Genomic DNA, 21,573 nt, shown 5'->3' with positions numbered 1-21,573 from the left:
CTTCCTCCTCTCTCTCTCTGTCTGCCTCTCTGCCTACTTGTGATCTCTGTCTGTCAAATAAATAAATAAAATCTTAAAAAAAAAAAAAAAAAAAAAAAAAAAAAAAACTACTGTCTTGGGGCGCCTGGGTGGCTCAGTGGGTTAGGCCGCTGCCTTCGGCTCGGGTCATGATCTCGGGGTCCTGGGATCGAGTCCCACATCGGGCTCTCTGCTCGGCAGGGAGCCTGCTTCCTCCTTTCTCTCTCTGCCTGCCTCTCTGCCCACTTGTAATCTCTCTCTGTCAGATAAAATAAATAAAATCTTAAAAAAAAAAAAAAAAAAAAACTACTGTCTTGGGGCACCTGGGTGGCTCAGTGGGTTAAAGCCTCAGCCTTCAGCTCAGGTCATGATCCCAGGGTCCTGGGATTGAGCCCCGCATCGGGCTCTCTGCTCAGTGGGGAGCCTGCTTCCTCCTCTCTCTCTCTGCCTGCCACTCTGCCTACTTGTGATCTGTCAAATAAATAAATAAATATCTTAAAAAAAAAAAAAAAAAGAACTACTGTCTTGGGGACACCTGGGTCCTTGGGGACACAGTGGGTTAAGCATCTGCCTTTTAGGCCCTGATCGCAGGTTCCACGGATAGAGTCCCAAGTCAGGGTCCTTGCTCAGCAGGAAGCCTGCTTCTCCCTCTGCCTGCCATTCTTCCTGCTTGTGCTCATTCACATGCTCTCTCTTGCTCTGACAAATAAATAAAACCTTTGGGGGAAAAAGGAAAAGGAAAAGGAGCCTCAGTCTTCAAGTGTATGCTTCACCATCACCCACTCTTTACCTGAGACCATCTTAACAAAAAGCACAGGACGCTGCATGGAGCTAGAAGCAGCAGAGAGAAGCTAGTGAAGCTCAATTCACAGATAAGGAAACAGAACACAAAAAGGTGACGTGAATTACCAAAGCCATCCACAAGTACAGAGTAGCAGAGATGGAGCCAAAACCTGTCTCCTGACTCTCTCAAAGTTTCTCTGCAAAAGTGTGTTTGAATAATTTATCTCCAACTCACAGAACTCTAAAACTGAGAAATAATGTTAGCTCATTCTTGAGATGGAGCAATGATCCCTTGGAGAATCCATCCCCAGGTAATCAGGTATTCAGGTAATCAGAAATTACTAAGACTTATTCTCAGAATGATAGTTACTAAACATACTAGCAACATAATTATATCTTATTCTACTTTACCTTCCTTGTATTGAAAAGTTCTCACTAGCTTTATCTGAAGCAACACCAAACCAGGAAACTCAAAACTGCCCCAATTTTATTATGAGGGGAGTTTACTTTGAAGCTTTTTAAAAAACTCTTCTACAACTGTAACAATCAAAGAACATCATAAGCCCTAGATCTTGGGCCCAGATAGACACAAATAAAGCCAATCCATGATCTTTCATTTTCATAAATAAATCTTCTATCTTCTTTCCTAGGAGACATTTTTCCAGAACAGCTAACAAATAGTAAAATGTATTATACCTTGCTCTACCTACCTTTCAATTCTCAAAGAAGTTTAATGGTAAGAGGAAAAAAACAGAAAAAAAAAAGAAAGAAAAGCATCATGAGTAACTTACAGAACACAATAATCCACCTCCACATTATTAAACACTGATTAGCACTTGTGTAGTCAGTCTCCCTATGCAGGCAAGGAGCTGTTTCACTCGGTGGAGTCATACAACCAACCTGGAAATGAGACAATGACTCAGGAAGAGGGGGAGGTTTGTAAAATGGGATATATTGGAAATTATAGGAAAAACAATATTGGAGCATCTGAAGAGCACAGGTTTTTAACAAACGTATCTTAGAGATGAATGGTAAAGGCCACCTATTCAAAATCTTTAATTTTCCAGGTGAGTAAACTGAAGCCTGAAGCCTGAAACCTAAAAGGCCTCACCTCTAAAATCCATAGGCTTTCCAGAGAAGGGAATCTGGGACCCACAATAAGAAGTCAGCTTGCCCAGCTGAAAATTCATACTATCTTGGATAATGAGACAAGTACTATAAATACTAGAAAATTCCAGGAACATTATTTATACGTTCTAAATTCTAAATAATAAGTCTGTCTTAGGCTTTGGGGAAAAGTATACCACAGGCACTGGATCTTCTGCATTACCAAGTGGCTCACAGGGTCCTATCCTAGATGAGGCTGTAGTGCACTTCTGGATGCTGTCAAGGACAGTGTCACACTACTTGCCACAAAACAAGTTTTTTTTTTCCTTTGCTGTCTTTCTTTAACAAAGAAAAACACCTAGAAAAATTGTAGGCTACAGCATTTTCCCTATATGTGGTTATATTTTTAGTGTTTATATCCATTGTTTTTATTTTTCATAGATCGTAGTCTAAAAACAATGGGATTAACAATGTTCAGAAATAATTCTAAGTAAAGAGGGACCAAGAGGGACCCAAAAGGGGTTCAGTCAGTTAAGCATCTGGGATCCAGCCCCACATCAAGCCCCATATTAGGCTCCTCTCCTGCTTTTCTCCCTCTCCCTCTGCCTGCTGTTCCCCCTGCTTGTGCTCTCTCTCCCTTTCTTTTTCAAATAAATCAATAAAATCCTAAAAAAAAAAGGACCAAGAACTAATGTTTATTTGGCATAACAATAACTTCATTATGTACTCTTGATATTGCTTATGTGGGAAATTAAGCAGAAAAATTTTATTGGCAGATTAATATATGTTCATACATGGGTTATATTTGCAAAGACAAATTGAAATCTGCATGACAATGAAGTTATTTTCCTTAGGGGAAAAGAACTGAGGACTCAACTGCCTAATCTGGAGTAAATCTCTCTAAAGTTTTATGAAAACTGTTCAGATTCTATTAATTAAGAAAAACACAAAAGATTTCTTGCTCATTGCAATTTTACTTTCGTAAGTTAAAATATAGTTTAAAAATATTTTTAAAAATAAATAGAATTAAATTCTGTTGTTAGATTCTTCGAGTGCAAATATCCCTAAAGTTCTGGAACTTCAGTTTTCTCTTCTTTTTTTTTTTTTTAAAGATTTTATTTATTCATTTGACAGAGAGAGATCACAAGTAAGCAGAGAGGCAGGCAGAGAGAGAGGAAGGGAAGCAGGCTCCCTGCTGAGCAGAGAGCCCTACACGGGACTCGATCCCAGGCGCCCCCAGTTTTCTCTTTTAAATCAATCTTTCATTCTTACGTCACACCTCTTATACAGGTAAAGTCTAGAGCCAAACACAAATCTTATTCCCTTGGGATTTAGTGAAGTCTTATGAAGGAAAACCATCAGCCAGTGGTGCTTACATATCTTACAGGTAGTCATAAGATTTTGGAAAACGAAGCTTTCTTGGCAAACTGCATTTGCTAATTTTTGAAAAACAGAAACTGTTATATATTTCATAGACAGCAAATCAACTTAATTCTAAAATGCTACCATCATTTTTATTATCCTCAAATCCAAAGTTCCCACTAGACAAATGTACAATGTTTAATTATTATTCTATCTGCTTTTATACTATCTATATAAAATCTTGATGCTGTATCTTCTCTTCATTTGTAAAACAAAACAATGGATTTTTACATAGGTTTCTGACTAAAACCAAAGCATATGAATACATAGATTTTTGTCTATGATTGAGAAATTTTCAAAATTAAATTTTCCTTTCAAGTACTTCCAAATTAAAATTATAAATCAGTAAAAATGAACCATGTGGAAAAAAATGTAAGCATTTGAAGGGCCCCTTTCTGCTATATTATCAAATTACTGGCACACTGAACTTCCTAGACAAAAATACTCAAAATAACCATGTTCACAGCAGGATTAAAGATTGAATCATCCCTAACAATTTCCGCTACCAAAAAGAGGCAACTGAGAATCATTTAGAAAGTAAATCTAAGTTAATGCACCATCAAAAAAATGAAAAAAAAAATGCTTACAAAAATGTTTTGCTGAACAAAGTAGTTATGTTTTGGGGGAACATAAAAGTATAATTTTGTGCCTTTAACCTTCTAGCCCCTAACTGTACAGAAAAAAAAATCTCAGTATAAGTTCACTTTTGTTACTGAAATCCTTCTCAGTAGGTGCTAAAAAAACATAATTGTTGATTGTTCTGTCTTGTGCCTTATTTTTGCCTTTCTTAAGGAATGTTCTCAGCTACCTCTAGAAAGGTAGTTAAGATAGAAAGATAGGAGCGGGGAAGAAATATTTAGAAACCAAACATAAGGAGCACTATCATGCCAAGGAGTAAAGAGTTATTTGGGGCCAGATCATGACCATCCAAGACCAAGAATAATCATTGTTTTTGTTAGGTAGAGAAGGGAGTTTATGACAAGAGTGATTTTGCCAGATCAGGGGAAGCAAATCCTCTGGACTGACTTAAAGAGAAAATGCAAGGAAGGAACCATGAAGATGCTTCTAGAATAGTTCCCAGGATCCTGGCTGGAAATAGGTAGCAGCAGTCAAGCTGGGTTATTTAAGAAAGATCAAAAAAGGGACTATTACAAAGATGTGAGCCCTGTTTAAGGAAACTCACAAAGAGTAGTAACACAACAGCAAAAGCCATACCAACCTCCAGGCCTGCAGGAACCAGGGGAGCAATTAGAGGAACTAAGAGCTGCCTGATTGGAGCTACGGCCTTTTAGAGGAACCAAGCAACCCGTGGCAATCTACAGAGGGCTAGGGGCATACATGCCCTCACCTTAAACTCTTAATTCTTTACCGTCTGATCTCTGTCATTGCTTCCTGCTAACCACATCCAGCTGGAAGCCAGATAGCAGAGTAGAGAGAGGAGCTGGAGAAATAGATGGAAAAGACCCAGTCCAGGGAAAAGGTAGTGGCAGTGGGAATGAAAAGATACAAGAACAAATTTAACAGAACTTTTAGACTGATTGGATTAGGAGTTAAGAAAAGCTGGGGCACCTGGGTGACTCAGTGGGTTAAGCCTCTGCCTTCAGTTCAGGTCATGATCTCAGGGTCCTGGGGTCAAGCCCCAGGCTTGATCTGCTCAGCGAGGTGCCTGCTTCCCCCTCTCTCTCTGCCTGCCTCTCTGCCTACCTCTGATCTCTCTTTCCCTGTCAAATGGGTAAATAAAATCTTAAAAAAAAAAAAAAAAAGGCCAAGGATGACATCATAGTTTCAGGCCTGAGTAGCCAGACTAGAATAATGATAACATCAACTAAGACTGTTTTTACTAACCATTGTACTCCCAATGTCCAGCACAGTACCTTGAGCATGAAAGGTTTTCCATAAACTTTTGTTGGGGAAAAAAATGTAAATGGATGGATGATGGAAGAAAGAAAGCAAATTTTCAGGAAAAGTACGTGTAATGTCGTCTTACGTATACTGACTTTAGAGTATTGTGAAAGAGCCCACCAAGTGGTTGGAGATTTCAGTCTGGACCTCTGAAAAGGAAAGGAATAAAGATGTACCTCTAAGAGGCAACTACACAAAAGTGGCAGCTGATAACAATGAGCGTGGATGAAATGGCATAGAACTGGGTATAAAGACAAAAGCAGAGTCTCATGACCAAACTTGGGCTCTAACTGCCTTATGGGACAAAAGAAGGTAGGGAAACCAACAAAGAGAAAAGACAAAGGGAAAAAAAAAAAGAAGATGTACAATCATTTCCTGTACTGTTAAAATATATTCACATATATTTGCATATCTTTGGTAGGCTTTCTTTTTCTTGACACTCCAAATCCTGCCTCACATAAGGATAATACAAATGCAAGCTGGAGACCACCACTCACCTACTTCCCTAAGAGTTTTTTTAAGCCACAAATCCCAATCTTACTAATCTCATTCACCTTGAATCTAACAGCCAACATTAATCCTTTTTTGAATTTAGAAAAGTCTATTTAATAGGTTTACTAGTTCAAACAACTACATATTGAATACCAACTATATATCCAGAATTATCATAGCCAAAGTAGAAGTAAAAGTCAGTCTTCCATCATAAGGAAATTAAAATTGACTTGGACTGTAAAAAACTATTCAGCCAGCATTAAACAATTAGAGTTCAATTAAGAACTGACATATGATTCAAACCAAATATCATTTCACACAGTGAGGATTCATTGTTTACCGTTTAACACCTGTTGACATTTACTTCTTTTTCCCCCTAACTCTGAAGACTGAAAGAGGAGCGAAAACCTACAAATGCGTCCTTCCTGTCAAAAGTCCAATCATGCCATATTGTAAATTTCTCTTAACCTTTCCTTCTTCCATACTGTTCCACACAGTCTCAATAATCTTTGTTGCTAATGTCTGGAATATGTTAATCATTCAAATGTTGTTGAATGAATGAGGCGCTAAGCCAAGCCCAGAATAACCATGTCAATGTCTGTAACACTCCCAAATCACAAAAACTTTTAGTGGTCAAGGCGAGGTTCAAGACAGTTACCTAATATGGCCCTTGACTTAGCCTTGACCCCACAATATGAGTGGTATTAAAGATTTGGTGCTGAGTACATAGAGAGAAAACCCCTGCAAATCCTAAAATGTTTTTTGTTTGTTTATGCGGCTCTATTCATAACTGCCACCTAAAATGCTTTTAGAAAAGAGGATAAAAGAAGATTGTAGTATACTGTCTGATGCATAAAATGTGCTCACTAAATGTGTGATAAGCAAATGAACAAAGGGAAGCTGAGGAAAGATAGTGAGCTCCAGAAACCAAACTCAGGGGGCAGGTACAGTAGATGGGACTGTGCCTAAGGCCCTCGCTAGCTGAAACTCGACTGAATCTATTTCCTAATGGCTATTATGTCCATTTCCATGGGTAATTTTCCAGCATAACTCCCTCTTCACTATTCCCAACTTCCCATTAAAAAACAAAACCAAACCTGTAAGCCACACAATCAGCCATGTGCCTTCCAAACTTGACATACATACTCATCGCCCAGAGATCTTGTTAAAATGAAGGTTCTGAATCATGACATCTGTGTTGAGGCCAGAGACTCTGCAATTCTAACTTCTCAGGTGATGCTATGCTGCTGCTCAACAGACCACACGCTTTTGTGTATAAAGGGCCTGAAAGACATTGCAGAGAATATGCCTGTCATCTTAAAGCAAGAGTTAAGATCATTCCTGCTCCCACATTTCCTTGTTGTATAACCCTAGACCCTTAGACAAGCCTCCTTTTGTGGAATATGGTGATTAACAATTGCTAACACTTACTGTTTACTGTATACTAGAAAACAATATTTCATACTTTCAACTTACGAAATGGACTTAGGTTAAACAATCTGTCCAAAGTAGACTACTGTACTACATCTACTGTAAACCTGGATGTGATTCTTGGTAGTTTGATGCAAGAACCTGGTGCATAATCACTGCATAAGATTGGGTCTTTAGCTTACTCCCAAGGTGATTAGAAAGGTAAATAATTGGTATTTAGCTAACATTTGTTGGGTGCTCATGTGTTGCAGACCAAGCTCCCTCAGAGGCATATTAACTCATTTAATCCTTACAACAACTCTAAGAGGTAGGTACTATTACCACCCCATCTTACTAGTTTAAAATAGGCCAAATACCCGAAGGTCCAAGAGCAGTCAGGACTGGAACTCAGGCAGTTTCACTGCAAAGCCCAGCTATCTTTTGCACAAGCCTGGAGAGGATGTGATCCCGGGGCTCTGGGCTACCAGACCTCGGCTCGGCGGGATGGATGCACCCACCGTGCCCACTTAGAGCAGTTTAAGTTCGCTCGCAAAGCAAAAGAACCTTCCACAACTAGCTTTATATGCATCTGTGGGAAATGTCTTTCTCGGTCAACACCCAGGACCCCCATGAAAGGGTTCAGACTCTGGTAAAAATAAAATTTATGTAGTCCCAGAAAGCTGAGAAGCGAAACATCTAGTGAACTGATTTACCCTGAAATTGGTAACACTCGCCCCTGGACCCCCTCAAATCGCGACGCCCCAAATTTGCACCACCCCTCTCCGCCGCCGCATCCTGGGAGAGACAGTCCCAATTGGGCCGTGGAATTTGCAGTCTAGGCTCCTTGCACCAGCACCGCCTACCTCCGGGCTCACGTCAAAGGGCCTCCGGTCCTCCCATCTGCTCTCCAACACCGCTCTCTGCCGGCCTTTTCTCGGGTTGCCGGGACAGAGAACCTGTTCCGGCTGCTCCGGAAGTGAAGCTTTCTCTTCCGGAACTAGCTTCCAGGCGACCGCACGTGGTGGCGCTGCCGGGGCTTGAGCCGGCGTTGGCAGAATAGTGGTTTGAACTCTCTTCCCGGAGCGAATGAGCCCAGGGGGAGCCATGGAGGGCCAGAGCGTGGAGGAACTGTTGGCAAAGGCGGAGCGGGACGAGGCAGAGAAGTTGCAGCGCATCACGGTGCACAAGGAGCTAGAGCTGGAGTTCGACCTGGGTAACCTGCTGGCATCAGACCGGAACCCCCCGACGGGACTGCGGCGCGCGGGAGCAACGCCGGAGGCTGAGCTGCAGGCCCTGGCGCGGGACAACACGCAGCTGCTCATCAACCAGCTATGGCAGCTGCCCACGGAGCGCGTGGAGGAGGCGCTGGTGGCGCGGCTGCCGGAGCCTACCACTCGCCTGCCGCGCGAGAAACCGGTGCCCCGGCCGCGGCCGCTTACACGCTGGCAGCAGTTCGCGCGCCTCAAGGGCATCCGTCCCAAGAAGAAGACCAATCTGGTGTGGGACGAGGTGAGTGGCCAGTGGCGACGCCGCTGGGGCTATCAGCGCGCCCGTGATGACACCAAGGAATGGTTGATCGAGGTGCCCGGGGGTGCCGACCCCCTAGAGGACCAGTTCGCCAAGCGGATCCAGGCTAAGAAGGAACGGGTGGCCAAGAATGAGTTGAACCGCCTGCGTAACCTGGCTCGCGCGCACAAGATGCAGGTACCTAGCGCGGCTGGCATGCACCCTACGGGACACCAGAGTAAGGAGGAATTAGGCCGCGCCATGCAGGTGGCCAAGGTGTCCACCGCCTCTGTGGGGCGTTTCCAGGAGCGCTTGCCCAAAGAGAAGAACCCCCGGGGCTCGGGCAAGAAGAGGAAGTTTCAGCCCCTTTTCGGGGACTTTGCAGCCGAGAAGAAGAGTCAGTTGGAGCTGCTTAGGGTGATGAACAGCAAAAAGCCTCAGCTGGACGTGACAAGGGCCACCAATAAACAGATGAGGGAGGAGGACCAGGAGGAGGCTGCCAAGAGAAGGAAAATGAGCCAGAAGAGCAAGAGAAAGGGGGGCCGGCAGGGTCCTGGGGGCAAAAGGAAAGGTGCCCCGCCCAGCCAGGGAGGGAAGAGGAACCGGGCCTTGGGAGGCAGGATGAATTCTGGGCCGCCTCCCTTGGGCAGCAAGAGGAAAGGAGGACAACACCAAGGAGGAAAGAGAAGGAAATAATTTTCACCCTCGGACCCATCTGTAAACCCTAGAGCTATACTAAATGTTAAGGTCTATTACGAGGGGGTGGGGGTGGTGGGGCAGGAGGGTTGTTGAAGAAGGTGGCCGCTGCCTTCACTTGAGGTTTAAGAAATAGACTGCCTTCCTTGGCAGATAGTATGTAAATGTTGGACTCTACAGATTGTTTTCCCACAACCAGGAATTTGGCTGGAGATTAAAAGATGTATGTGAGGACACAAGAATCCAGGAAAAGTTGGTGGAAACTGGGCACGAGTTGTATATTTAAACAGACATCTTTTTTTCTTTAACTTTGGACCTATTGTGGGGGAGAGTTGGTCATTTTTCAGACTTACAATTGATTTCTGCATTATTTTTATAACAAGGGAATGTATCCGATGGGAACAAAGATTATTTTCAAAACTGGACTTAAAAATAATTCTTATGAAGGTTTTTTAATAAAAGCGTGTCTTTCTAGTGTGACTTTTGACATTTAGGCCATTGCTAGAAATTCTAAGTAAAGCCAGGGGATACAGGGTTTCAGATTATTTTTATTTACTTTCTAAAAAACATAAAGCAGGTAATTTATAATTTCAGTGACACCAAAAGAAGTATGGATTTTTCTAATAAGTATCAGATACAATATAGAAAGTGTAGTACAACTGGTATCTCTTTGAAAAAAGATTTGGTGCTTTTAATACTGTAAAAACATTGATTGGCTGTAAATTATAAATTTGGGTTTCACTAAATAATGGTAATTATCCTCATTAATCCAGAAAATACTTAGCATTTATGTCCCCAATTTTTTTAAAACTTCAGGTAGAGTCTGTTTTGAGAGAAACCCACCAAATCTTTACTGTAACAGTTATCTTTGATTCATTTGTCAAACTGCCCTTAACTGGTTTGATTAGGTCAAAAGTTCATAGCTTTTATGGATCTCTTTCCCTAATTGATCTCTGAAACTTGTCTTTGTAAAAATGAGTATCTCCTGAAGAGGACTCAGGGTAGATCCAGAATCCAGGAGAGCCTTTTTGCTGCTGTTACATGCCCGTGAGTTACTCTGCTCAGGTTTTTGGTCTGACCTTTGATAGTTTATTAAAGTTGGGAGTTAATCTTTTCTTTTTTCAGTGTTGCCTCATCTTTAGAAATTGCTATGAAAGAAAAGATGAATTCAGATTTCATGATACGTTACTAAAAATAGAGATGTTCAATTGTTACTGTCTTAGGATACTTTCTGATTAAGTTAAATTTGAATTTTTGCCACCATTGATCAACTCTCCCCCTGGGAAGTGGAGCCCTTGTCCCTGCTAAGCCCTAGAGTATAGTATAATCATGGAAGGTTTGTAACTACTGATGAAACTATTTAATGGTACCTTAACTTCATCAAAGGCTATTCTAGAGCACTTAACACCTTTTAAGTTCTCACCTATCCAGGATGTTTTGTTGTTACTGTTTTGTTTTGGGATTTTTCTGTGTTTTTTTGTTTTTGTTTTTAGACTTTAGATTTAGCAGTTGGACACAACACTGGCCCTGTTTTAAAACAAACAAAAAAACACGGACTTTTTGCAAGGTTCTTATTTACTATTAAAACAGTTTAAATGCAATGTCTTAATTTATTTGGAAAACAGAAAGGCAAAGTAGCATTTTAAAGGTATCAGTGGAAAAAGAAGGCCCTTTTTTCCCTTTCCCCATATCCCCAGTATGTGAAATAAAGGGTTTTAAGTAGGGACACTTAAGGAAGCACCCACGATCCTACAAAGCAGTTACCTTTACAGCAATTTCAGAGGTGGTTGGTGGGACTGCTGGTAGGGCACTTGAGATTTTGACTCCTGGGAAAAAGGTCCTAATCCAAAGAGGGCTAATGCTGGGGCAGGAAAATTAGCATGTGAGGGGGGGCAGTCTCCGCCGAGAGGGCAGGAGCTGGAGGCCGGTGGCCTGGATTGGCTGGCGGAGGGGCGGAGGGGGCGGAGGAGGGGCTACTGGAAGGAAGACTGCAGGGCCATGGCTGCAGCCACCCGCGCCCGTGTCGCGCACTTGCTGAGGCAACTGCAGCGAGCAGCGTGAGTGCAGGGCCGACGGGAGGGCGGGCGGGGAGACGAGAGGATGCCACCGTGCCCACGCAGTCCTTCTGGGGGCCCCGCGTGGTCTTACTCAGGTTACTTAAGAAAACTCCGGGGAGGAGATCCCACTGCGCGTGCCCTCTCCACGTCAGAGCCGTGCGCCAGGTGGGACCGCATTGTAGCGGGGTGCCATGCAACCATGCACAGGGCAGCGAGGCAGGTTGCACCTTGCTTGTTCTACCGTTAAGGAAATAGGCGCAGAGAGGACAGTGCCTGGTCCCATGTCATGGCAGACATTGGAGGGCTTGGCACAGTGACCAAGACAAATGCATATATCCAATCAACACATTTGTATTGGGTGTATGTTATGTGCCAAAAGCTATGCAAGGTGCTGGAGAGAAAAAGGTGTAAGACTCTGGAGCAGTTAAAACTCCAGTGGGTAATTGGATGTTTGTGAAACGGGCCTGTGAGGAACAGAAGGGACAGGGAGTGCAGAAGAGAAAAACGGATGTGAGAAATTGCCAGGAGCTTCACCCCCTGGTATGTACAGGATGTTGGAGTATTAAATGTTTTGACATGGCAGACCCCGCCCCCGTCCAGAAATGGAAGGTATATCGTAGCCCCCTGATAGTATTTGTGGGATGTACAAATGCACAAGTCAGCCTGGGAAAACATGTAAATTTTTGATCTAATAGAGATAAGAGGAAAGGAGGGGGACTAGAGAGGAATTTGAGGTAACGGAGGAGCAATGCTGTTGGCAAGAGATGTAGTTCCAGGATCTAAAAGAAGTTAAAATCTGGACCCATTTTCACGGAAGGAGGAGAGGGTGGAGAAGACAGGCCCTGAACAAGAAGAATAAGAATATAGCACTTACGAGGCACTTACTATGTGCCAGGCACTGTCCTACATGCTTTACATATGCTGTTAATAGTAACTGTAATCCTTACAACAACCCTATGTCATACTATATTATTATCCTTATACTATAGATAACAAGAAAACAGCATGAAGAAAAGGAGTCTGTCCAGTGTCACACAGCTAAAGCAAATGGCCTAGGCATAATCTGAACCCAGATATTCTAGCTTCACGGTCCTTGTTCTCAGTCCTATGCTAAAGAATTTGAATTATGTCCTGCAGATAATAGGGAATTATGGAAGCAATAGTTCTAATACTTTGAAATGCCCAATGGGGGGCAGGGAATTCCATGGCTAAATAAATGGGAAACTACCGACTGTTGCATAGTGCTTTTAGGGTCAGGATAATTAGCATACAAAAGGCTCTGAGAAGTCCTAGAGAGATGGAGGGGGGAAAAAAGGTTAGCTGTATTTAAACTCTTTTTCTAAATCTGTATTACCACAAAACTTTTTATCAAGCAACACTATTCATATCCCTTGGAACCAGTGTCCTGAGAACACGTTTTTGGAATGGTTGTATGACAAAGGAAGGTGGCATGATTAGAATATGTCCAAGCTTTCCGGTGGCAGTGTACAGTGGAAAGGAAAGGCTAGAAGTAATTATAATGCTCCAGCTAAAAGGTGATGGCTTTGGGTACCAAGGAGAGCCAGCTGGTAAATGGGGTAGATGTGAGAAATACTGAGTCTCAAAATCAGCAGGATTTTGTATCTGATAAGTGAGACAGGAGGAGAAGTTGAAGTTTCTAGATGGGGTATTAGGTAAACATTGGGGTCATTTACCAAAATAAGACTACATGCACATTAGGTGTAGGAGGAAGATGATAACTAACTTACCTTAGGAAGTTCAAATTGGACATGCCTCAGGTGAAAAAGACGGTCAGCAGGTAATTGATTACATTGTTCTGGAGCTCAGAAGTAAGTTGGAACTCACCCACGTGTATAGAGGACAGTTGAAACTGTGGGTGTGGAAGCAAAGGCCTTAGCAAACTGTAAACCCAGAAGGGTTGAGAATGAGGTCCCCAGGAGCAGCAATGTGTTAAAGCAGGGGTGGCAAAATGGGGCTTATTTTTTAAATAGGATATGCATTTAGAAAGTTGGAGATTTCAGATAAAATTTTTGGAAAATTGGAAATGGCATCATTGGGCCCACATTTCATCTGGAAGGTCTGCCAGAGCTGACATGAAGTGGTGGCCACCTCCTCTGAACAGGGCAAGCATTCCGGCTTCCCGAGAGACCCTAACACATAGCCTGCCACTCATTCTGCACATCGGCTGCACAGCCAGCCAGGAGCTCTGACCTCCCATTTACATTATCTACCAGCCGCCTTATGTACTTGCATTTGCAAATGATTTGCACTTTGAATGAAGAAAAAGGAGCGAGTATTAAAGGACAGGAACATGGCCAGAGAGGCAGGAGAAAGCCCAGGAGGGAAGGACTGCACAAGCTACAGATTTGCAGTGTTCTCATCCCTGGGAGTACAGCAAGAAACAAAACAACCCGATATCCCTGGTGCCTAACTGTAGCGGGGGCAGGTGGGGTGGACAATAAACCAGTAAAATTTAGGGTATATTACATGTTGATAGGTATTAAAGAGAAAGTAAAGGAGGATGGGTCGTTGCAGGAGGGGATGCAATTTTAGAAAAAGATCTAACTATTAGTATCTTATTGCTGATATAATAAATTACCATGAACTTGGTAGCATAAAACAACACACATTTATTCTCTTACAGTTCTTAAGTCCAAAATCAGTTTTACTGGACCAAAATCAAGGTGTGAGAAGGCCACATTCCCTTCAGAGGTTCTAGAGGAGAATCCATTATCTTGCTCTCTTCAGCTTCCGTTGCACTTCTCGCAATGGTAAATCGTAGCTCCTTCCTCCATCGTCACAGCCACCAATGTAGCTACTTGCTTCAGTGGTCACATTGCCATCATGTCAAATCTCCTTCTGCCTCCCTCGTATTAGGACGCTTCTGATTATTTAGGGCCCACCCAGATAATCCAGGGTATCTTTCCATCTCAAAATCTTTAATTTAATCACATCTATAGAGTCCCTTTTGCTTTATAATGTTCACAGGTTCCAGGTTATTAGGACCTGGATATCTTCAAGGTCTCAGCCAACCACGCTTGCTCTTGAGAAGGTAATGGTTGCAGGAAGACCTGTGGAAGGTGGAAGGAAGAAGCAAGCCATGTGGCTCTCTGGGAAGGTACTCAAAGGTGGGAAATACCAGCATGGTTTCAGAACATGATGACTGGAGCAGAGTGAGTGAGGGGGAGATGAGGTCAGAGATGCTGGCGGCCAAGGATGAGCCCAAGGTGTTTTGCCCTAACAAGTGGAAGGATGAAGTTGCCATTAAACTGGGGTGGGGAAGAGGCTTTAAGGGAAGACCAGGAGCTGAGTCTTGGGCAGGAGCTGAAATGCCTAACAGACATTCAAGTGGAGGTGTCGGAGGAGGCAGCTAAATCTGGAGTTTAAGCAAGACATCTAAACCAGAAGAATAAGAGCACAGAAGTCACTCAAGACCATGAGACAAGGTGAGGTCACTGAGGGAGTGAGAGTGGAAAGAAAAGAGAGGGACTCATAGGCCGAACCCCAGGACCCTCCAGCATTGAGTCAATGACATAAAAAGAAACTAGGAGAGAATAACCTGGAAGCCAAGGGAAGAAAGTTTTCCATGGAGAAGGGATGTAGATAGAAGGATGCTGCCGACAGGTTGTACAAGACGAGGACTGAACTCTGAACTGAGTGGTGTATTAGCAAGGTGAAGGGCATTCGAGACTTGGCAAACTCTTCCTGGAGTCACAGGGCAAAGGTCAGCCGGAGGGGATGCCAGAGAGAATAGGAGAAACTGGAGAGCCTTTACAGGACTATAGGCAAGGAGAGCAGTGGGGGCAGCATCAGGAAAGGGAAGAATAAGAGAAGGTTGTTGTTAATATAAGAAAGGGGAAAACATGGGACGTCTGGGTGGCTCAGTCAGTTAAGCATCTGCCTTCAGCTCGGGTCATGATCCCGGGGTCCTGGGTTGGATCAAGTCCCACATCAGGCTCCTTGCTCCCCTGAGATTTAGTGCCCAGGAGAGGTGCTGACCTTTACTAAAAACTTGGCCAGTTTATCCTAGCCAGTGATACTGGGAGGAAAGCCAGAATAATCAGGCCAGAACCAGAGGGTAGGTAAATGAGAGCCTTGCTCTGCTCATGGTTTCCTCAGCTTCTCAAGAGTAGAGAAGCCCATCAGTGGTTTCAAGCTGTCCTAAAACAGTGGGGGAGCCCACCGTCCATTCTTCTTACCCAAGCTCAGGTTCTCTGTCTTGGTACACCAGGAGATGAGAGAAAAAGCTCAGAGGATTTTAAACATCTGCATTTACTTACTTGTTTACTTATTTCTTCAGTCAGTATTCCTTCAGGTGGTATTAGTATGTGCCTGTTGCAATGCTAGCCATTACAGATGAAGTTGTGATAAATGGCAGATCTTGTCTTGCCACCACAAAATTTACAATCTAGAGGCAGATGCAAACAGAAGAATGGTACCAACAACTCAGAGTGATAATGGTTCTAATGGGGAGAGAAGCATGGTACAGACCACAGAGGGAGAGTGCCTACCTGGGCCCAGCCTTAGGGAGGACTGCCCAGGGTGACATTTCAGCTGTCGCTAGAAAGGATACTAATTACCTGGAAGAAGAGACGGAAACATGTTTCAGGCAGAGGAAATGACAAGGACAAAGTTCTGGAGGCAAAAAAGAGAATGTGTGGCCCTCCCATTCACAGAAAAGAACGAACTTTCCAAGAGCTCTGGAGATGGACAGAGATGAGGTTACCACGCTAGAAAGATTAGCTGGGCGCATGAGGGCCAGGTCTGAACTTTATCCAAAGGGGGTGAGGGGAGAGGGCATCATTGGAAATAAGCTTCTGACCCTTGTGTGGCAAAGGTGGAGCCAAGAAAAGCCTGTTAGGGGCTTTGTAGTTATTCAGATGAGAGATGACACGGAAACCAGAGATTGGCAGAGGACCCACGAGAGGTGGATGGATTTGGCTAGAGAAATACTGGGGGGCCTTGATGTGTTTGCTATAAAGGGTGAAGGGTGAGCCCAGGATAGAACCCAATATTTCAGGAATGAGCAGAGTGGTAAAGGAGCTGGAAAAAGAATAATTAGAGGAAGCCCAGGTGAGTAGGTAGTCCTGGAAGCCACGGAAAGCATTTCACCCACCCAAGGAGGGGGTGGCTCAGTGTTCAGTGCTAGGAGAGCAAGGTGCTGGGAGGGGGGGAGGTCCTGAGAACTAGGAATACAGCAGGAAAGCTGGGACTTATTGAGACAGCAGCCAAATTTCAGGGAGCCAGGCAATGTGTGGGAGGCAAGAAAATGGAGCCAGCAGACCTAGGCCAGGAGGGGAGACCCAGAGAGGATGAGCAAGCCAGAGGCGACAAGAGGTTGAGACTTTGAAGCATGAAACTCTTAAATACAATGACAAAGATCAAGTGAGGAGGAAGACTAGGAAACACGGGACTGATGGAGGCCCCAAGAAGGCAAAAGAGGATGGGACTCAAACCACAAGTAAAAAGTAGAAATGATTAATCAAGGCAGCCTCAGAACCTAAAAAATATAAAATAAAAAGGGGGAGGAGTGTAGGAAAGCATGTGCTCCCACATTCCTGGGCATTGGAAAGTTTAGAGTCTGGAGATTTTCTTCCCTTTGCCTCCACTTTCTTGTCCTTGGAGGGTGTAAAGCAGGGAAAGTTCTCCATAGAAAGCCCACCGGTGAAGGACAACACCTTGGCGTTCCCAACTGTGCTTTCCCTATGGCAGCCTGAGAATGGCTCACACCGGCTGGGATGGTCCCGGGACTCTCAACACTCGGCATTTTCAGCCGTGTCCAGGAGGTGGCAGCCTTGACTCATGGTGGTACTCACACCGGTTTCCTGCCGGCTTTGACTTCAATCTGTTTTTGAGGTCTTGACGGTTGAGTTGAACACTCTTCTTTCCTTCTCCACCTTCCCCCTCAGATGTTTTCACTCCAACTTTAAAGGGGGGATGGAGTGGTTGTCCACTCACATATCTACTGGGACCCCACTAGGACAAGGTCCTCTGGCAAAAAAATAGAAACATACAACCCTTTGGTGCTGCTCAAATGCACAGTGAACAGGAGGAGAACGGGACTATGCAGGAAACAGGAGGCTACCAATACTGAGAAGGGAAACGGAGCCAAGGGCAGAGAAGCAGACTGGGAACTGAGAAGAGGTGAGGGATTCGAGGAGGACGGAGTGATGGGCATGAGCGCACTTTAGGCCACAGGGGAGCGGGGAGAGGGGGACACAGCCACAGGCCCTGGAGAGGGAACCAGCACATGGAGGCATCCAAGGGGCTGCAGGTCCCTGGAGCTGGGCTGAGAAAAGATGGAGGCATGAGGTGGTGACCAGTGAGGACTGCAGGCCCACTGAGGGCTTCTCAGAGGCCCAGAGTCTGTTTCAAGAAAATAAACACATTGAAGACAATGAGAAAATACAAATTCCCCTGGGTGGGAGGAGTGGGAGAGGAAGTGCATTGAGTAGTTAAATTTGGGTAAATTTGGTAGAAGTTCCTAACCTGGTAAAAGAGCTGGGACCTCATAGACACTAAGACTCCATCTCAAACTTCCTTGTATCCCCAGAGGACTTATCTTAGCTTCCCGTACACATGTATTGAGCACCAGTTGAATAATTCCTGAAAGAATGATCCTGAAACACTGGAAAGACTCTGAGTGGACTTCTTGTCCATGATGATTTCTGGGTTTTCCTATGGAGCATTTGCCAATAGCTATTACTTTGATAGCATCTCAAGAGTAGAATGCAATGTGAGTCACATTAAAGCATCCTATCTTCTGGTTTTCTAGTTTCACATTTTTTTTTTCTTTTCCCTAGATGCCAGTGCCCAACTCATTCTCATACTTACTCCCAAGGTAATAATACATTTTGTGTTTTTAAAGTGGCCAAAATATCCAAGCCCTCCATTGGCACTCATAATACATTTGGGAAAATGATAAATCAAGGAAATCAAGGGATGTGAAAGTTGGAATGGTTGCCTTTTCACTTGCAATCGGTAATATGTAGTTCTAATTATATGACGGTAGCTGAACGTGTGCTGATTGATTATGTTTGACTCAATATATATTTAATGCTATTTACGATAATTTTCTATTTCAAATAGCATTACTTGCCAAAGCTAAAAATGGGGGCACAGATGAGATTTTAAGATCATCTAAGTTAATCAAATTAATCAAGATGAAATCTTCGGACAGTCTTAATACATCTCAGGAAAGAAAGAGGCTAAAGAACAAAGGTGGTTCCTAGAAGGAAAAAACTTGTTTGTATCAATTTTTTTAAAAATTATATTTCTTAGTAATTAAAAATGACAGAAGTTTTCAGTTCTCACAAACATCTTAATCCTTCCCAACTCCATTGTCCACAGAGCAGCAGGAAGCTCATTGTAGCTTCAGCGTGTCCTCAGAATGTCACATGAATTACTGACACAAAAACTGATTTCACCTCTTAGAAGGAAAGGTCAAATCTAAACAGCACAGTGAGAATGGAAACAAGGGGGGCTGCCCGTACAGGAAACTAAGCAGAACCCACAGAGGAGCCTGTTGGGGAATAGAACAGAAAGAGTGACTGAGGGCTTTCTCCTGCCACCGGTGTGGTTCACCATTCAAGACAGGCCAAGGGACCTCCCAGTCATTAATGACTGTCTGCTAGGTGGAAAACATGGCCAGCCTTTAAGGTCCTCGCGAACATATGCAGAGTTTTGTCTTTAGCTGGTTCTTTCCAATTCTTAGTCGATTTCAACAAAGAATTAGTAGTCTCCTGTTTGGGAGCATAAAATTAGTAAATTAAAGAAAGATAATCTCACTGTTTTCTAGATTCAATTTACGTCTTTTCCTAAACTTCAGTAGCAAGATTAATAGATTATTTCTTTACAGTAGATAAGGATCAAAGAAATTTGAATTTTGACTAAGGATACCCTTGCCCTCAAGAATCCAAAGGTAGACTGTTGTCTAGTTGTGGTCTCTTTTTCTTTAAAAAAAAAAAAAAAAGTAGTGGAAATTATTGCAGACTTTTTTTCAATCTTATGACTGACGAGGAGTGATGAAAACAAGGATAAAACTCATTAAGCAGGGCTGTCTTGTTCTGATACGACAGGAAATCATTTCTGCCATAACTAAAACCTGATAACATTATAAAGAAGTATCAGTTTATAAAAATTTTTATTAAATCTTAGAAATAGAACTAAATTCTTACATATTTTAACTTGAAAAATGTAAATATCTTACTGTGATAATTTTTTCTCTATGGAAAAATATTTTAATTCAGACTGATCACAGTTGTTATAAGAAATGTAAGCAGGACTCTAATTAATTAATTTACTAATAATTGTTCTCTAACAGTAATCTAACTCCAGAGTCTAGAGGTATTTTTTCTAGAGGATTTTTAGACATTGTTTCAAAAGTATATTTTATTTTCAATGAAGAAACTATTTTAAATAACTATTTTCACACAATCAGTGTCAAGTTAGCATTACATTCTCTTAAAATGCAGATTTTAATTTCAATTTGATAGGCAACAATGTAAGTTGAAAATACATTTTAGCTAAGGCTTTTAATTTTCTTTTAAAGGTAAGTCTTTTTAAGGGAGATGCTTATGTTCACTGCTGAAATACCAATTTACTATCAAAAACCATTACTTTTGCTTTGTTTTTGAGGCCTACTCTAACACTAATTTCTACATTTCTAGCTCCTGGATTTGCACCTTCTGGGAAAACAACAGATTATGCCTTTGAGGTATATATAATCAATCCATTCTTTCTTTTATGAATGACTTGAAAAAATACTAGAGTATTTTGCTAGTGCTTTTTTTTTTTTTTTTTTAATTCATGAGGGACAGAGAGAGAGACAGAGGCAGAGAGAGAAGCAGGAGGGACTTGATCCCAGGACCCTGGGAACATGACCTGAGCCGAAAGGCAGATGCTTAACCAACTGAGCCACTGAGGCGCCCACTAATGCATTATTATCTCATTTGAAATCTACTATTAATTGGTGTTCCCTAATCTCATTATTTGATCAGACCCCATTTAGCAAAGTCCCTTGTTGGGGTAATGGAATACAGATCTTCAGATAACATGAGTAATGTTTAGGTATTGTCTGTCTTTTGTTCAGCCATCAAAACAGGACAAAGTCCCAGTTCTACAAACTCTCCAACTTACATATGTTGTAGGTTACAGCTTAGTTTTTTAATTATAACAATTCTAAAAGAGGTCCAAGCAATCTTTTGAAGCAAGAACAAAGGAGCAATGAATTCTGATGAATTTTTATCACACTATAATTATATAATTATTTGTTTAAATCTCTGTCTCCTCCTAGTTTAGGAGTCATAAAATGAAGGACATGCTAAGGAATATATACTTTATTCTCTACACAAGAAGGAACGATTCATTTATAGGTTTTTAAAAATGAAACACACCTATATCTAAGTCTTTTTTTGTTTTGTTTTTCCACAGATGGCCGTTTCAAATATTAGATATGGAGCAGGAGTTACAAAGGAAGTGGGAATGGCAAGTATTTAAGATTCCTACAGTCTTTTTGTTAGAAATATTACCTGTCTTTTAAAACAAATGCAAACTGAAAACAATTGAGTCCTTTGTTTTTAAAAATGTGCAGTGTTAAGTTGGCCAGAGAAGAGAGAGAGTCTGTTGCAGTTCTCGGGCAATGAAACCTAACGTATAAATTATTTTTGTTGTTTTAGGACCTACAAAACATGGGTGCTAAAAATGTTTGTTTGATGACAGACAAGAACCTCTCCCAGCTCCCTCCCGTACAAATGGTTATGGACTCCCTAGTAAAGAATGGCATAAGGTTTAAGGTTTATGATAATGTGAGGGTGGAACCAACAGATAGAAGGTATTATCTTATTCCTGCTATTTACTTTATGTAGAAGCCAACACTTCTCACTGTTGCTTAAAACTTGCTCCAGGCCTTTAATGGTGTGGCAATTTATTTCTGAAAACAATAATGACATAATGGCTTTTCTTTTCCCTTCTCTAAGCTTCATGGAAGCAATTGAATTTGTCAAAAGGGGAGCTTTTGATGCCTTCGTTGCTGTGGGTGGAGGCTCCACCATGGACACCTGCAAAGCCGCTAATCTGTATGCATCCAGCCCTCACTCTGATTTCCTAGACTATGTCAATGCCCCCATTGGGAAGGGAAAGCCTGTGTCTGTGCCTCTTAAGCCTCTGATTGCAGGTAAAG

At 42.6% G+C, this 21,573-nt stretch overlaps 2 protein-coding genes across 2 annotated transcripts in view; both read left to right on the top strand.

Moving 5' to 3' along the window:
- Window positions 1–8,137: 8,137 nt before the first annotated feature.
- Window positions 8,138–10,937, top strand: RRS1 (ribosome biogenesis regulator 1 homolog). Its single transcript, XM_044245521.1, has one exon. The coding sequence runs from the start codon at window positions 8,221–8,223 to the stop codon at window positions 9,334–9,336; it is 1,116 nt and encodes a 371-aa protein (XP_044101456.1). The 5' UTR covers window positions 8,138–8,220; the 3' UTR covers window positions 9,337–10,937.
- A 371-nt stretch (window positions 10,938–11,308) lies between these two features.
- ADHFE1 (alcohol dehydrogenase iron containing 1) overlaps window positions 11,309–21,573 on the top strand; it is a 33,602-nt gene continuing 23,337 nt past the window's right edge. Inside the window, exons 1-6 of the mRNA XM_044245520.1 lie at window positions 11,309–11,393; window positions 18,197–18,234; window positions 20,063–20,109; window positions 20,826–20,879; window positions 21,071–21,225; window positions 21,371–21,567. Coding sequence (XP_044101455.1) covers window positions 11,335–11,393; window positions 18,197–18,234; window positions 20,063–20,109; window positions 20,826–20,879; window positions 21,071–21,225; window positions 21,371–21,567 — 550 coding nt within the window. The 5' untranslated portion in view covers window positions 11,309–11,334. The remainder of the gene's footprint in view (window positions 11,394–18,196; window positions 18,235–20,062; window positions 20,110–20,825; window positions 20,880–21,070; window positions 21,226–21,370; window positions 21,568–21,573) is intronic.

Source organism: Neovison vison, chromosome 4 (genome assembly GCF_020171115.1).
Source record: "Neovison vison isolate M4711 chromosome 4, ASM_NN_V1, whole genome shotgun sequence".
Lineage (NCBI taxonomy): Eukaryota > Metazoa > Chordata > Mammalia > Carnivora > Mustelidae > Neogale > Neogale vison.
The sequence above is the reverse complement of the archived record's forward strand: the minus strand, read 5'-3'. Positions and strand labels throughout refer to the sequence as shown.

Excerpts from the sequence above, each read along its gene's own strand:
- RRS1 (XM_044245521.1), top strand. The coding sequence starts at position 8,221 with ATGAGCCCAGGGGGAGCCATGGAGGGCCAGAGCGTGGAGGAACTGTTG.